Below are 17141 nucleotides of genomic sequence, written 5' to 3'. Positions count from 1 at the left end.
TTAATTCTTTGTAAAATATTTTTATTAATTTTAATTCTTATAATCTTGTTATTGATGCATTTATTATTTTAATTTTTATTGTCTATGTTTATATAGAATAGCAGCAATACCAAACAAAGTCAAATTAAGGTTCCAAAAATGCTTGTTTTTTTTTTACAAAGTTAGATTCCGCATAGCCTAAAAAAATGTATTTTACTTACTCTTTATTGAACTTAAAAGATACTTATAATTAAGCATATTTTTGTGAAAAAAATAATTAATACAAATAATCAAATCATACTTTTAATTTAGATCTTATAAAAAGTACTGAATGAAATAATATCATATTTTGTAAAATGATATTATTTTGTTAGCAATATGCATAATAATAAAAATACGCAAAAATATTTGAGTAATAAAATTTGTACAAGTTGAAAAACATGATGATAAAATACATAAAAAACTTCAAGCAGTAAAATTTGTGAAATGATATATTCGAATGGTAAAATGTATAGTTGCATTTAAAGAAAAAGATAAAACATTAATCTTAATTATTTTTTCCAATCAATTCTTTTTTTTTTCTGGAACAAACAAAATCTAAGTAACATAAAGTGAATTAGTGATATGTTACAACTTACGAGTCATCAACACCAAAATCCTAAGAAACAAAACAAATGGGGTGACCTGTGAGCCGCTTTCCCCTGAGCTGGCCTGGCCTAGCCCATTCTGAGATGCCAAGGGATGCTTTGGATTCTATTCTAGTTTATCATCATCACCATAAAAATGTATTCAAATTCAATCAATAAATTTATCTTGTAAATTTGCCTTACGAGAATAGAAAGTAACTCACTTTGATTATTCTCCAAATTTACCCCGAATCCAAATTTTTAACTAAATGGGAATCTAATTTCAGACAGCACAACCCCGAGAAGAAGAATTTGGTACAAAACTACAAATTAGCATTTCTGGTCTGCTCGCTATAATAATATGAAACATTAAAATCATAGATGTTAATGATAAAAAAACATTGGGAACCAAATGTCATTTTCTTCACTTGTACCTTTTCCCCTACCTTTTCTAATTCTGTCTACTTTTTTTCTTCTCCAAGTCCAATTTATGATGATGAAAGCCCAGGTCCTAATTAATCAGTTAATTATTTAATTATATTAACAGTGGAAGAACCCCCACAAGCAAAGTTTCCTTTTTTAGTTTATATACCGTGTGTGAACGCTTTTTCCCTTACCTTTCCCTCTCAACTAGATTATTCTTTTCTTTTATCCTTATTTCATTGGCTTTGATTTTCAATATAACTGGAACAATTTTTTTTTTAATTTAATTTTCTTCTATTAACTGAAAAGTTGAGAGAAGCTATCCCAAAACCCAGTCACCTTCTTATATTTGTTCACAAAGTTGAATTTGGTATTAACTGAGCTATAAGGAAGGGATTGCATTGATTCACCCTCCAAGTTGGACTTTAAGGTGCTTTAGCTTTGAGTTCTCTCTTGTACTACATAATTGAGGCTTAGCTTTTTCCCATGATGGATTCTGCATTTTTCCTTTTTGGGTGCTTTTGAAGCCTACGTTATTGATGGGACTTGTTTTTACTAAATGGGCATGTGCATTCTTACTATGCTGTTGTCTCATCACTTCTGGGGTATATTCAGGTAAGGTGAACTCTTTTTACTTCACAGTTTCATGCCTTATCGGTTATTTATTCTTCAAAGGCAATGTATTTACTTCGTAAGGCCGCGAACCTGAACCCGTACCGCGAATTATGTGACTATGATATTTAGTACATTATCTTACTTGTCTCTTGTGTTGATTGGCATTTCCTCGTTCTAGTGGAGGGGTTGCATGGAGGTTCTAAAGTGAGAGGAGTGAACTTAGGAGGGTGGCTGGTCATCGAAGGTTGGATCAAGCCTTCACTTTTTGATGGCATTGCCAATGGAGACATGCTTGTGAGCTACTTCACATTTTGTTTATTCATTTTTCCTTTGAAATACATGATTTTTTGGGGTTACTAATAACATAGGCTGATCTGTATTTTTTTTTTTTTTTGAAGTGAAAGCTGATCTGTATGTTGATATTGAAAAATGTAGGATGGGACAGAAGTGCAATTTAAGTCAGTGACATTGCACAAGTATGTATCCGCTGAGAATGGGGGAGGAATGAATGTGACAGTTGACAGGGATGTCCCATCTTCATGGGAAACCTTCAGGGTAAGATGACAACTGTGTTCTTGTTTTGATATTCTTTCCAGCATTATAAGTTGGCACGCAGCTATTAATGCAGATTAATAATCATATGTCAAACGGTTAATCCTTATCCACTTGCAAATTTATCCATTCCCTTCTTTTATCTATGAAAATGAGTGTCTAAGTTGATTTATCCATTTTTGATTTAGTAATACACCATTTTTTTTTAATATCTGAACTTTAGTATCTTTCAAGTTGGAAGTATTCTCTGGCATACTGTCTCTTGTACCAGCTAAGGCGACCTTCTGTTGAAACTTGTGTGGCTTACTTTGAAGAACCACTAAAATACTAACAGATTTGGAACCATCCAAGTCAATGTTAGTTTAATAAGTTATGCTTTTGTTGACCTGGACACAAATCCATAAAGATGAAACATTCAGATGAAAGAAAGTCGACTAGAGCTTAATTTTTCATAGGATCTGCAGAAGCTATATGCGAGTGAAATTCGTAAGAAGAATGCATCATAAATAATCTTCATTGCCTAGTGAATAACCAAACAACAACCTAATGGAATAGGCTTCATTTGATTCAAAACAACTAACAAATCCTAGCTGCAATAGATAAACTTGATTCAATCATTTGAAATACTTTATTCTCTTTTCTTACCTGATACATGGCTGCTGCTGGTTAATAGTTTGAGTTCATTAGAGTAGTTGACAAGGATGAAATTCTAGTCTGACAGATTATCTTTACATAGTAATATTTAAAAGCAAAAAAAGTGATTAATCTTGCATTACTTTGTATTTCTACTCTTTAGTTTTGTTTTCAGTTACTTTTAGGATGAAATACTGGTAAGACAAATGCTAGCAGGCTTGGTGGGTTTTTTTTTTTTTTTTGAAAGGCCAATGTTAATTGTTAATTTGTTAGTGGAAGGATTCGAACCCACGTCCTCTCCCTCTACTCCTTCTCTCTTAACCACTAAATCAACCTTATAACTTAGGCTTGGGTGCTGATAGCTGCTTTGAAAGAAATTGGAACTGCAGACATTATTCTAGATTGACTGAAGAATTCTTTCAGGTTCTTGAATCTCAATCAGTTCGAATACAGCTATAGCAGTGTACTAGTGGCTGTTATTCTTAGTTGGCATCTCTTTTCTTCTAACTTTATCTTGGAGGGTGAGAGTTACTTCCTTTTTCATGAGTAATTGAATAAATATGGTAGGCACCAATAGTTTAGCAGGACTTCAAACATAACAATGGAATTTTAAGAATTGATTTTGCTGGAATGATATGTGTAACTGGAAGCTTTATTGTTTCTCCTTATTTCTGTTGCAGTTATGGAGAGCATCTGAATCAGAATTTCAATTTCGTACCTCCGAAGGCCAATTTCTTACATGTGATGGTGGGGGCTGCTCTGTCTCTGCAACAGCAAAATCTCCTTCGACATCAGAGACATATGGAATTGAGCGGAATGGAAAAAATAGGATTCACCTCAAGATAAAGGGAGGGGCATATCTTCAGGTATTCATTCTTCTGATTTCTACATAAATAGAAGTCATTTGGTTGCATGTAAAATATAATGTTGTGTTTCCACAAGATTCTTTTGTCATCATGTTGAACAGAGGAATAAAATGAAAAATAGTATAATAATTGCCCTTAAACAACATGCAATATGTTTATGGATTTTGCTTCACTATTGTCTGGACCTGTATAAATCATTTTCAATTTCAACATTTTTTATGGATTTTGCTTCAAGAACCATGTTAGGATCTAATTGGAAGCCATGGGACTTGAGTTCCACATAGAAAGTATGAGATTTTGGTGCAGGGTTTATAAATCTCCAACTACACCAACTAGCTTTTGTGGTGTGGGATTTCCCGAGATTCTTAACACACCAATACCATATTTAAGGATCTTTAAGATGGCATGTGATATTATTATTCTGCTATATTATATAGGCTACAACCAATGGTCAGCTTACAGCAGACTACCCAGGTGCACCAGGATGGGATGATAATGCTGCCACGTTTGAAATGACAATTGTATCTAATAAATTGCATGGAGATTACCAGCTAGCAAACGCATATGGGCATGGTCGGGCAAAAGACATTCTCAGGGTAAAATCATATGTTGCAAATATTTTCTGTATCATTTTCTATGGGCACGATTATGCTTTTGTTGAACATGGTTTGTTTTTTTATTTTAAAAAGTGCTTTTTATGACTATTCCAATGCAAATTAGCAAAGGCTGTGTCATACATAGTGTTCACAGTGGTTTGTTATATGGGGGGCTGGGAGGGGGGGGGGGGGGGGGGGGGGGGTTCATTCATTTGATGAATAGGAATGAGTCTCCACATATTTTTCTGTAACTTCCTTTCATCCAAGCTATATATATTTTGTTTGTGCAAATCTTTTGCATCCGTGAAAGCCATCACATACATAATAATACATACAAAATAAAATAACAGATTGTGTTCTCTATTGATTGTTGTAACTGCAGAGACATAGAAATAGCTTTATCACCATAGAAGATTTCAAATTTCTATATAAACATGGAATAAATACTGTGAGGATACCAGTTGGGTGGTGGATTGCTTATGATCCTGATCCTCCGAGTCCATTTATTGGAGGAAGTCTTGAAGCTCTAGATAATGCATTTTCATGGGCACAGTAGGTTTTGATTTTGCAGCATTATCTTCAAGGTTTTTAGCACAATTGGAACTTTGTTTTTCCTTCTGACAATCAATACCTAATTATCATGTTGCAGGGAATATGATATTAAATGCATAATTGACCTTCATGCTGCTCCTGGTTCCCAAAATGGGATGGAGCATAGTGCAAGCAGAGATGGATTTACAGGCTGGCCAACTTCTCCTGATTATATTTCCGACTCATTATATGTTATTGAATTTTTAGTTTCTAGGTATGTTTTAAATGCGGAAACATATTCTGAGATTGCTCGTATCATCTAATATGTAATAACCAACTCTTCTAAATGCGCCCTAGAATATCAGTTCAAGAATAAAATTTCATGCATGCTATAATTTTATTGGTTGAATACACTTCTTGTTAGGATCAGTAAATAAATACATTGAGTTCAACTCTTTTAGCAGTAAGAGGCAAAGTTTTTACTTTTTATTAGAATTGAAGCAGTGAATAACTGTATATATAGAATATATAAATGGGGTCCTAGTAGGGAAACTTAGAAATATCATTCATTTGGCATTTAACTTCCTATAAAATGATTCGTTCTATATTCTTCACTGTCCCTTTTCTTCCTGGTCAGAAATTGTACTGTTATGAAATTCATGGTAAAGAAAATAGCATTGATTTTTTCTGCCCTACAAGTGCTTCCTACTAGATGGATGCAATGACATTTATTGGCTTTATTGTTAGGCAAATGCTTTGTGAATCTCTGTGTTTACCTTTACATACATTCTCATTTGCAGATATGCAAGAAATCCTGCTTTGCTGGGAATTGAGCTATTGAATGAACCATCTGCTGCCACAGTTTCATTAGATGTTTTAATTTCATATTACAAGCAAGGCTACCAAATTGTTCGAAAATATTCATCATCAGCTTATGTGATAATCTGCCAGAGAATTGGTGTTGCCGATCCTATGGAACTTTATCAAGCCAACATAGGATCTCACAACTTAGTTTTGGATTTGCATTTCTACAATCTCTTCGACACATTTTTCAATAATATGAGTGCTATGGATAATATTCAATACATATACAAAAGCCGGGAAGGTCAACTGCAGGCCTTAAACAATTCAAATGGCCCACTTATTTTAGTTGGTAAGACAGACATCTATTCTTAACACACATGTTTCAAAGTTATAAACCTATAATTTAAAAATCCTTGTATACATAAATTAACTTTGTCTGAATTTGATTAAAATGTTTCCCCTTGTAAAGCCTTGTTTTATCCCCTTCTAGGTGCAAAATTATTAGGTAGTCCAAATCTCTACTTAAAATGTATTCATTTTTTTAAATTTTCGAGAAAATTAATAACACTTAATTATGTGTCATGTGAAGATTATTGAGAATTATGATGGTTTTAGACCCCCTAATAAGTTCTTCTTCTAAGTGGCCATAACTTGAAAGTGGACTAATTTTCAGGAGAATGGGTGAATGAGTGGAATGTAACAAACGGATCCCAAAAAGATTATCAAGACTTTGCAAGAGCACAGCTAGACGTCTATAATGCAGCTTCCTTTGGATGGTGCTATTGGACACTAAAAAATGATGAGAAGCACTGGGATTTTGAATGGAGCATTAGGAACAACTATCTTCAATTAGGTAAATTGTATACATTTGGAGGCAAACTGGCACTGCCTCTATTGCATGTACATTTGTGATATTTAAAATATCTTAATGCACCCATGTATATTTGCAGGTAACTCACCCAGCAAACGGAGCTTGAACATTCTAGGATTGTTAGGATTAGCATGCACCTGGTTTTGTCTACTTCCATTTTTGTGACAGCTTTTACCAGGACTGGAAGCATATTTTATGCAGCCATTTCTTGATTTCTTTTTATTTTGTCATCCTGTTCATGTTGTTGGAAATTGCAGAATGCAATAATGTGAAATATACAGAATTTCTGCGCAATGCCTATTCCATAATTTTCGTAGCTGCATTTCATGCAAATAAAGCTGAGAAGTTTGATATTCAAGGTCCTCTTTTATAAGTGTATGTTTGGATGTTACTTAGGCCAGTCCAAAAGTACTTTTAGCTCAAAATAACAAGTTTTTCCTTCTTTATTTTGTACCTTGGAAGTAAAAAATGTGCATTGTAATTCCCTTCCTAACTTTAATTCAAATGTAGCCTAAGAGCATGTTTGATTTTTAGCTGTAAAATATGTTTGAGACAAAAGTAATTTTATATTCATTTTACTTTTTTATCCGTTAGATTTACATTAAAAATAAATGAGTGTCTCAATATTTTCAATTGTAAACCAAACATTTACTAAATCATTCTGTGAAGTCTAATTGTCAAATATGTTGGGCTGGCCCTTCCGTCTTATTCCGTCCTTGGGCCCTTAGTTGGACCGGGCTGAAAAAAGATAGGCCCAGGTTTGGGGCTGAGCCCAGCTAATAGGTGCTCTTGCACTGCACCCTTATAAATGGCACTGTTCCACTTGCCTTATAGCTAGTAAGTAATATTACATGTGATATACTCAAATCAAACTACTTGAGGAATCTGAAACAACTCATACATTCAATTGGATTTTGAAGGATGCCCCACCGAGGCTTCTTAAAATCAAATAAAAAAATCTTCCACTCATCCTTGGCTCTTTCAAACATTGATAAGGCTGGAGAATTATATAAATTAATCATTGTGATCTCTAAAATTTAATTCTCTACTCGATATCTCATCTGATTTAAATATTAATTTCCAAAGCTGTTTGCATGGGTACGATTTCTCAAAGATTGCTTAATAGTAATAACTAACAAGGAGAATATTATGATCTGTCAATTATGTGTAACATTATTAAAATGCTTGTTTTTTTATGGCGAGTATTAAAATGCTTGTTATATCTTAACAAATACTATTGTAGCTTTTTTTTTTGGTACGGAACAAATATTGTAGTTTATAAGATATGTATTGCGTTGAATGTTTTAATTAAAAAAAATACCAGACTATAACTTTCCAGTTAATTAATTATAGAACTTTCAAGCTAGACTTACTTCTGCAGACATGGTAATCAAAAAGTTGACACACTTGTGACTTGACATATCTCATGTCTGTCTTTGGATCTTCATTATATCCTGACAATAAAAACTTGAAGGCAGTAATAACTTTATAACGTGTCTGAAAAACAAAATAACGTATCATCAAATAATGAGTTAAAAGGCTGTCTCAGGCTTTTAAAATCAATATAATATTTTTTAAAATAAATAATAAAATGGATATATAGAAAGAAAAGAAAAGGAAGTTTGAAATAAGTTAAGTAATGTTGATAAAAAAAAAATAGGAAAGTTGTATTATATATATAAAGAGAGAATATTATTTAAGAATACAAAATTACACTACTTATAACTGCTTACGTAGATGAAAATAACGGGACTTGATAATTTTTATTAAGAATAATTGTTTTTTGAAGATCTTAATATTGATACTCACAATTTTTTTATTTCTTATTATATTATCTATCACATTTACATTAATTTCCCTTTCTTTTATTTCTATCTCTTTCTTTCTAAGTATTTACTAACATGAAGTATCCATGTATCATTTTCCTTTTACTTAATTAGGGGGAGGGGATTGGGAGAAAAATGATACTATTAGAAATGACAAAAAAACTAGAACACGAGGAAAGTTGGTAATTGGTAAAACTGAAGGGTTTTTTTTTAATATATACGATTATTCAATCTTGGATTGTTATATATGTTAAAAAAAATATAATTTTTACATTAATTGTTGTAAAAATCTCATTTAAAGTTATTTTTTATGAGTTCGTTAAAATTAAAATCAGATACAATAATGTCCAAAAGATAAAATGCAGGCAATCAGGTAAGCCAACGATAATTATCAGCATCTTGATCTTCAAAAAGAAAAGAAAAAAGGTAATCTGGTATTTTAATATTCAGACCAAACTGTTAAACATAAAATTAAAAGTATTATTAGGTGGAAAAAAAGCCAACACAGACTATATAGGCTTGACACTCTCCCTCTACCAAATTGTTACTTTCTGTAAACTTGAAATAAAGAAAGAAAGAGTACATTTAAAATTACACTTACTCACAGAGCATAGGATAAAGCTAAAGACATGCCATGCCATGCATGTTATTAGCTCTGCTAGACCATACGGTAGGCACGGCTCAAAAAAAGGAAACGTAATTAAGTTGAAAGTGTTGAATGAAACAACTCTTGAAAATATATACATAATAATAATTAATAAAGAAACAAATTAAGGTCACCTAGGCCTGAAAAAGAAAATACTAAGCTCTTGGCCAATGCTTCCTTCTGGGTCAATCAAATGGAAAGACTCACAATTGGAGGAGCCACGGACCCTTTGAAAGTTTGCTCTAAGGTACATAAGCTCATCCTCCTTGCAACTGTTTATAACACCAGTTCCCACAGCAACTGAACGCATCAAACTCAGCGCTTCAAAGTCACCATTTGAAGGCCTACGTACGCTTAACAGCATACCCCACTTTCCTTCCATTGCAGTACATACTCCACAAAGGCGTGGAAAAAAGGTTAAGGTTGTTGTTGTTGCCACTCTCCAGCACAATTCTGAGTGTGCCCCCTCTCATTTCCTTAGCCAAAACGCTTGTGGGAACTTCTAACTCCAGCAGAAGAATAGGGTTGCTTGAGTTTGCATTAGCTTGAATGCAGAAACTCACCTTTCCTTTGCGGTATCCAAAGATGGTGCCAGTGATTGTGGTTGAAGTCATGAGTTGTTGTGGATGCTTTTGGAGACACTTTTGTGGTTGGTTTTCTTCTTCTACGAAGGTGCAGTTGCAAGTGGGGATTAGAAATTCCATGAGGGAACGTAGCAGCCTCCATGATCTTACTTGTTTCTGGCAATCCACTGTGGTGACACTGCTTGCACCAACCGTGGTGGTGGCGATGTACGCCATATTTCTTTCTTGGTGGCACTTGCACTTGGCACTTCTTGTGTATGGTTCAGGACGAGTTTAAATAAAATACATGTGTATAGCTAAGATTTGAAAAAAAAAAAAAAAGTTTCCGTGAGTTGAATTCTGAACTCAAAAAGATCAGGATAGATATTCAAATTCAAAGGAGAATAAACTTTCAAACTCAGAAATACTTAACAAATTATTAATCAACAAATTTTTTATATTCACAACATAAATCGAATTGATATCTTTTGGTATATGAGAATAGTTATCAACTTTTTTGGCTACGTGTCTAGCTAAGATGATAATTCTAGTCCTTTTTCTCTGTTTTCTTTTTATTTTCAACGGTTGACCTCATCAACACACTGGTTCTACAGGAATCTTGTGTCTGATTGGTTGAAGTGATACTTGGTTATTTTTGTCACCAACTGAAATGTTTTTATCTAAGAATAAAGTGTAAGTGTATATATAATATTTTTATACAGATTTATTTATATGGGAGAAAGAAAAGAGAGCAAACGTTTGAGATGAGATGATTAATGTAATGAGACGTAGAGAAAAATTAATACTATACAAATAATATAACTCATAGTTTAATAGTTATCTAAGTGGATTATGATGCAACCAATGCAAGAATGTCTCTTTTTGTCCTGCTTTCTTAATTATGTGGATTTTTTTATTTATTTTCCTTTCACTTTTGCCTTAATCCCTTCTATATTTTATTGGGTTTATTTTACTTCCTGGACGCAAGTAGTTGAGCACGATGAAGCAACCATAGCTGAAAATCTTATATATGAGAATAATTGGGGTGTCCCAGCTCCTTTATGCATAGCTGATTGATAAAACTTTTTTTTCTCTCCAGTGATTGAGCAGATAAATTGGGGATGGAGATTTCCGTACAACCATAACACCAATATTCGGCATCTAATCATTAGTGTATTAGATTTGAAAGATTATAAAAATATACTGGAATTTTCATTAATGGCCACGAACAAATTAAATTAGATAAATAAACTGCACACAATTAAAGCAAAAACTTAAAATATTCAGTTTGAGTCTTTCTCGTGTATATTATCAAACTTAATTGCATATTCTCATTCAATGTCAGATTTCTTACTTATACTTATTACTCCTTTCGGTTATAATTATAGTCTTACGTTATATTATACAGATTAAAAAAATAATAAATAGATAAAAAAATTTATAATTTTATAAAATTAATCTTATCATTATAAATTTTATTTTTTTACTTTTGTAACTCATGATATTAATATTATAAAAGATATAAATAAAAAATAATAATTAATGTTATATTAAAAATTAAGATGATAATTATTTTAGAATAATTTTTTTTCTTACACAACCATCGTTATGGGACATAAAGAGAATTTTTTCTTTTGACAATTTTTTCTTTCCGTCTCTTTCCTCTTTTTACTTGAATCCACTTCATTTTAGATTTTAGATTAATCTATGTGTATCATTAGATTTGCACCAGAACAGTTCAAATATCTAACTGTTAAAAACTACTAAATATACAAGTATATATCTTCATGCACAACAAATACATAGAGCAGTATCTGTATCCTTATTTCTTTACTATGGAGCACTCACGATTACTGTTTTCGTATTCATGCCAGGTATCACTGTTAATTTTATTCCATTTAAAATGTGTTTTCAATTGTTGGGAAGTAGAAGATACTGGAGGGTGGAAAAGGTTACACGTGATAGTAGAGTTGTTGTGAAAAAGAATTAAAATATTCAAATATGATCCTAATTCAGTCTTTGTTTTGATTACTACGCAATAGAAAGGTCAACACTGAGAACAACCTAGAGAAAAAGACAACAGAAAGTAAATGGGTACTTAAGTAATGTTGCAATAAATAGGAATAAACCATACTGAAAACGGTCTCAATATCATTAAGAGGTCTCATTAGGAACCGTAGCAAATTCCAAAATAGTTATGAATTGGTCACCACACACGTTGGACAATAGCAAATACTGGGGTGCTGGAAGCAATTATCTGTTGTGTTTTAACTTTTTAGGTGTTGACTTCAGCCCTCGACCCAGTTGGTGTCTTGCCTACACTCTGATTAATGGCTAAAACTTCCTTACTTTCACTATTGCTTTCTGCTTTATGTTGTACCCCATTGCATTTTAGAAAGTTCAATCTAGAATGCAATTTGCAGGAAGCAACATCCTTAATCAATTTGGTATAGGAAAATTGAGAACTCCACTTACAAACAACAATAAGGCCTAAAATCTACACACAACTTGTGGCTCCATATCCCGTTGCCAAATAGATTCATCAAGTGAATCGACTCCAACTTCTTTGAACAATTTGTTTTAGAGGATAAAATACATAATTTATCGTTTCAATCTCCAGTTTGAGCATAGAATCTCATGACAAAAAATAACATTTTATTCCAAAATGAACTGATTTAGTGGAAGAGAGATAAATTGAGTGCCAACTAAAAGTATCATGCATACATCTCTTGGTTAAAAAAAAATTAAATACATTTTTGGGTTATGTAAGTTTACATTTTTTTATAATTTTGATCATGTAAGTTTTGTTTATTTTTAATCCTTATAACTTGATGCTTTTTGAATTTTAGGCCCTATTTTGTTTATTTTTAGTTGGTATAGGTTTGTATTTTTTTTTCAATTTCAGTTCCTATAAATATAAACTTATACGGACTAAAACTAACAAAATTAGAATTTTAAAATTAAAAAAAAAACACAAACATACAATGACTAAAAATAAAAAAAAGTTATTGAGACCAAAATTAAAAAAATACATACTTACATAGATTAAAAATAAACAAAATATTTTACTGAAAACAAAATTAAAAAAAAAAACTTACTCCAATCAAATCAAAACTAATATGGACTAATAACATTTTAACCACCACTTGTGATACAAAATTAATTATATTTTTCTACGTAACTAACTACGTCTAATGGTCAATAACTTCATATTTTTATTGACCAATTATAAAATAAATTTAATTATATTTACACATTCAATTAATCATATTTCTAGCTAGGTAGTCAAGCGTATTCTGTCAAAAAAAAAAAGTAGTCATCAGGGCCAGGGGTATACAAATTTAAGTGGAATGAATATGAGTATGTAGAAAGAATATCCTCGTACACGAGTTCATATGTAGAAAGAATATCCTCGTACACAACTTCATATACATTACTAGCTACGTGACAAATCATATACTATTTTAGGTATTTACTGATATCGCGAGCTTTTTTGTTTGCTACCTAGCTAAAACGTAATTTAACATGTTTGTAGCAGTAAATGCAACCTCCACATAACGCTACTATGTCCTCGTGTCACTTCCTTATGTTGCCATGGCCACTGTCAGGAGCTACACTTACTTCTCAATTCCCTCTCTCCTTCTTAATAATTAAGTAAGCACTCAGCACCGAGGCTTCAAAACAGAGACATCGCTAGCTACACTTCTCATGACTTATATCTCTATATTACATGCATATATAGTGCATATTTGGATTTCTATCTATATTACATTTCAGCGCCTCATTGATCCTATTTGGACTACAAGGACACAGTTGAGAAATGAAGGTGAGCCAATATATGCTCCTGGTGGTCCTAGTTTGGCATTCTTCATTATGTGCGAATGCACAGTGGAATAACCCAATAAACTACTCTCCATTCGACGAGACAAACAAAGGTGGAAACTACTCCAAGGTCACATGGAGTGTGTCGCTGTCATGTGTCTTCGTTAGCATCCTGGTGTTTATTTTGTTTAAGCTCCGCGCGTGTTGTTGTTGTTGTTATTCTTCTTCTTCTTCCCAACGCCATAACACAAAGCTCGTGGCAGCCACAGAAGCTATTGAAAAGTGCCCCATCTTTGAATACTCGACGGCGAAGGAGCTTAAAGTGGGGAATGGGGCAGAGGAGTGCTCGGTGTGCTTGGTCGAGTTCGAAGACTCCGACACCATAAAGATGCTCCCAAAATGCCAACACGTTTTCCACCAGAATTGCATCGATACATGGTTACCCTCTCGCATGACCTGTCCCATTTGTCGCCAGAAACTCACGTCTCAGGATACCGTAATCGACATTAATGATGATGATGTCGTCCCAATGGAACAACTAGAACATGATATTGGTACAGAGATTACAGAGTCAGAGGTGGCAGTAACTGATGAAACTGACACTGGCACTGTTGTGGAACAGGTTTTGGTTTGAGGTTGCCTGAAGAATTCAGGAGGCATTTCTCTCCTCAGCCACCGTCACAGATTCGTCCGCTAGCTTTGATTGTCGGTTTTGTCTCTTTCTTTCTTTCTGCGAAATAAACTGCTAGCTAGCTTCTTTGATTCCAAGTGTCTGCATGCATGCAGGTACATTTTGACGCAAAAATTCAAATCCCACTATAAATATTATAATGTAATGGCAAAATGAAAGCATCACCATGTATTTATTCATCTAATGAAGTGTGTAATGTAATGTATAATATGTATATAAAGAGAATTGTAAACAAATAGTATAATAGCACGAGAAAAGGAGAGAGAGAAAAATGTGTTAATTACATCTTTTATATATAATAATAATAATAATAATAATAATAATAATAATAATAATAATAATAATAGATAAAAGGAATATCCAATTCAATAATTATTTTTTATCTCTATTTTTATTAAATCATTTTATCCTTCAAAACTTAGATTTAAAAACAACATAAAAATCCAACTATATACACACAGAACATAGTTTTTCCCCTTCACATACACTTTATTATAGTTTATTAAACTTCACCATTTTCATTGTTAACATAAAAGTCCTTCATTTTTTATTCCCCCGAGGATACATAAAAGTCCAATCTAACTTATCTAATTTCAGTTTCTTGCACATTGGGGAAAAAGAAAAAGATTTTGCACTGAAGAATTCAATGGGGATGGGAACAAAAAGAGGAAGGAATTTTGCTAGAAGAAAACGATGATGGTGTGAAGCTTTTGGAGATGGAATTGTGTAGCAAGAAAATGTTATTTTATTTTGTTGATGCTAGAGTCTAGACTCATGCACGTTGAACCCAAGGAATTAGTTTTTCAATATAGATGTTCTCACCAGCCTTTTGTTGTTATTTATTCATTATTTATTTTTGAAAGTATTTTTAATTTGTCCAATGAGTACATGGTTTTTTAAAGTATTTTTATTTAGTTTGATTATTTTTTGTATGGTTGGGTAAAGCATGGTATGTACTTGATCTCATTATTGTATGATTTTTAGCAAGTTCTTCATGCCCATATTTTTCTTCCCCTCTCACTTTTGCATATGCTTAATTATATTTTGATATGCTATTTTGTTCTGTATGCGTAGAAACAAAGAGTTGAATTATGAATAAGGAATCAATATTTGTGTTCACTCACTCACGTGTTGTCTCACACTTTATTGTAGTTTATTAAACTTCACTTCACCCCTTTCACTATCAACATGTAAATTTAGTGTGTTTTCTTTTTTGCTTTGTCTTTCTTTTCCCTACAAATTATCTTATTGATATACACTTTTTAGCGGAATTTAAAATTTAAAATGTGTATAAAGTAATTTTTATCTATAACAGATTTTCTTATCTAATATAAACAAGTATATAGAGTTGCTTTCTTCTTCTTCTTTTTTTATTATTAATTTTCAATTTTAAATTAATTTTTTCTGTTATTCTTACTTCTTATTCTAACTTTTCATTTCTCTCATGGAAATATGACCAACAAACATGAAAATCCATTAAAAAAGTGATAAAGACAAGTGAATTCTCTTTATTAATTCCAAGGTTAACACAAGAATAAGTTTTCTCTATTTCACATTAATTGTGTGTGACCATATTTATTATCTTTATCATTGTTTTCTATGTTTCTTCTTAATTTTCAAACTAAACTAACATATGTTAATATATAAAAAGAAAAACCATTGTAAAATATCAAATTTAACTCTTACCCAACAAACAAAAAATGTGAAGAGATAGACATATATTGAGAACAAAATAACTTAATAAACTAAAAAAAACACATAGGAAAAAACTTACAAATAAGCATTCATCAAGTACAAAATAAATTATTCAATAAATTAATATACATATCAATATATAATAAAATATATGATAATAATATATTGTGGTAATATATAAAATTTAATTCTTTAAATTTATTTTATATAGTTAGAGTTAAAAATTTATAGTATTTTGATTTGAATAAATTTTAACACAAAACATGCAATAAAAAATTAGGAATGCGAACACACAAAGGTTATATATCATGCCTGGTTTCCGTTATAGTGTGTGTATAGCTAATTAGAAAATTATTTTTGTCATCATGACTTGGTGTGAAGTATTTATGAGTTTTGTTAATGACTAATTTTCATAAAAAATAAAATTTGATTGATTACCTTTAATAAAGTCTCTTTCAACTATATTTATTTTACCCACAAGACTCAAACATGAGACTTTATTTAAAGGCTCAAAGCTAATTAGAATTTTATATACCATTAGTGGGTGGTAAACATCCAGGAATTAAGTTACAAGCGTAATTTTCTTTCTACAATTTCCTTAGCCGTCAATGATCACAAGTCAGTCTCCAGCATCTATATATGTGAATTCCAATCTATCATGTTAATGATTGATTTTCGTAAAAAAAAATTGATTGATCGTCTTTAATGAAGTTTCTTACACCTAAAAAACATGAGGCTTTGTTTAAAGACTCAAAGCTAATTAGAATTTTATATATCATTAATGGGTGGTAAAAATAACATATACATGAATTAAGTTAAAAGCAGAATTTTCTTTCTACAATTTTCTTAGTCCTCAATCATCATAAAAGAAAGAGAAAGACAAAGAATAAAAATGTAAGATTGATATAAACATTGAAGTGGAAACAAATAATTTATATTGTCATAAAATAATGGATTGTGTTAAAACTTTGTACAAAAAGATGAGGCGTGAATTATGTTGAAATTTTTAATTATTTTTATTTAAGATTTGTTTAATGAAGAAAAATTTGTTAATGTTTTAAACATTTTTCTAGCAGGTAATAAATTATAATATCAATAAATAAGAATAATTTAATTAAGATATACTCCTTTTGGACTCAATTATATGATTTATGTTTAATTACATGATATGATTTCACATATTAGTGTAAAATATTTTTATTTTTTTATTGATTTCAAAATAATTTTATTTATGTATGAATAGAAAATTATTTATATGGGATAAACATACAGAAAATAAGTCATGCACGGATAATAATTTTACATTGTCATTATTAAATCATAAATTATCATGTATAATATGTTTGTTGACTTTGATAATAATTTTCTTAAAAGTCATATTAATGGTAATATATATGTGATT

At 31.4% G+C, this 17141-nt stretch overlaps 2 protein-coding genes and 1 pseudogene across 2 annotated transcripts; 2 read left to right on the top strand and 1 right to left on the bottom strand.

Annotated features, from left to right (window-relative positions):
* The first annotated feature begins 944 nt into the window (after positions 1 to 944).
* On the top strand, positions 945 to 6812 carry LOC100809472 (probable glucan 1,3-beta-glucosidase A). The gene is made up of 10 exons (XM_041011995.1): positions 945 to 1643; positions 1822 to 1937; positions 2079 to 2198; positions 3509 to 3694; positions 4132 to 4290; positions 4673 to 4842; positions 4940 to 5095; positions 5622 to 5974; positions 6299 to 6478; positions 6576 to 6812. The coding sequence occupies exons 1-10, from the start codon at positions 1568 to 1570 to the stop codon at positions 6659 to 6661; spliced, it is 1602 nt and encodes a 533-aa protein (XP_040867929.1). The 5' UTR covers positions 945 to 1567; the 3' UTR covers positions 6662 to 6812.
* Positions 6813 to 9005: 2193 nt separating this feature from the next.
* On the bottom strand, positions 9006 to 9768 carry LOC100808925 (protein MIZU-KUSSEI 1-like; annotated as a pseudogene).
* Positions 9769 to 13351: 3583 nt separating this feature from the next.
* LOC102667227 (RING-H2 finger protein ATL34) lies at positions 13352 to 13987 on the top strand. Its single transcript, XM_006603024.1, has one exon. The coding sequence runs from the start codon at positions 13352 to 13354 to the stop codon at positions 13985 to 13987; it is 636 nt and encodes a 211-aa protein (XP_006603087.1).
* The last annotated feature ends 3154 nt before the right edge of the window (positions 13988 to 17141 follow it).

This window comes from Glycine max, chromosome 18 (assembly GCF_000004515.6).
Source record: "Glycine max cultivar Williams 82 chromosome 18, Glycine_max_v4.0, whole genome shotgun sequence".
Classification (NCBI taxonomy): domain Eukaryota; kingdom Viridiplantae; phylum Streptophyta; class Magnoliopsida; order Fabales; family Fabaceae; genus Glycine; species Glycine max.
Note: the sequence above shows the minus strand (reverse complement) of the source record. Positions and strands in the feature narration are given on the sequence as shown.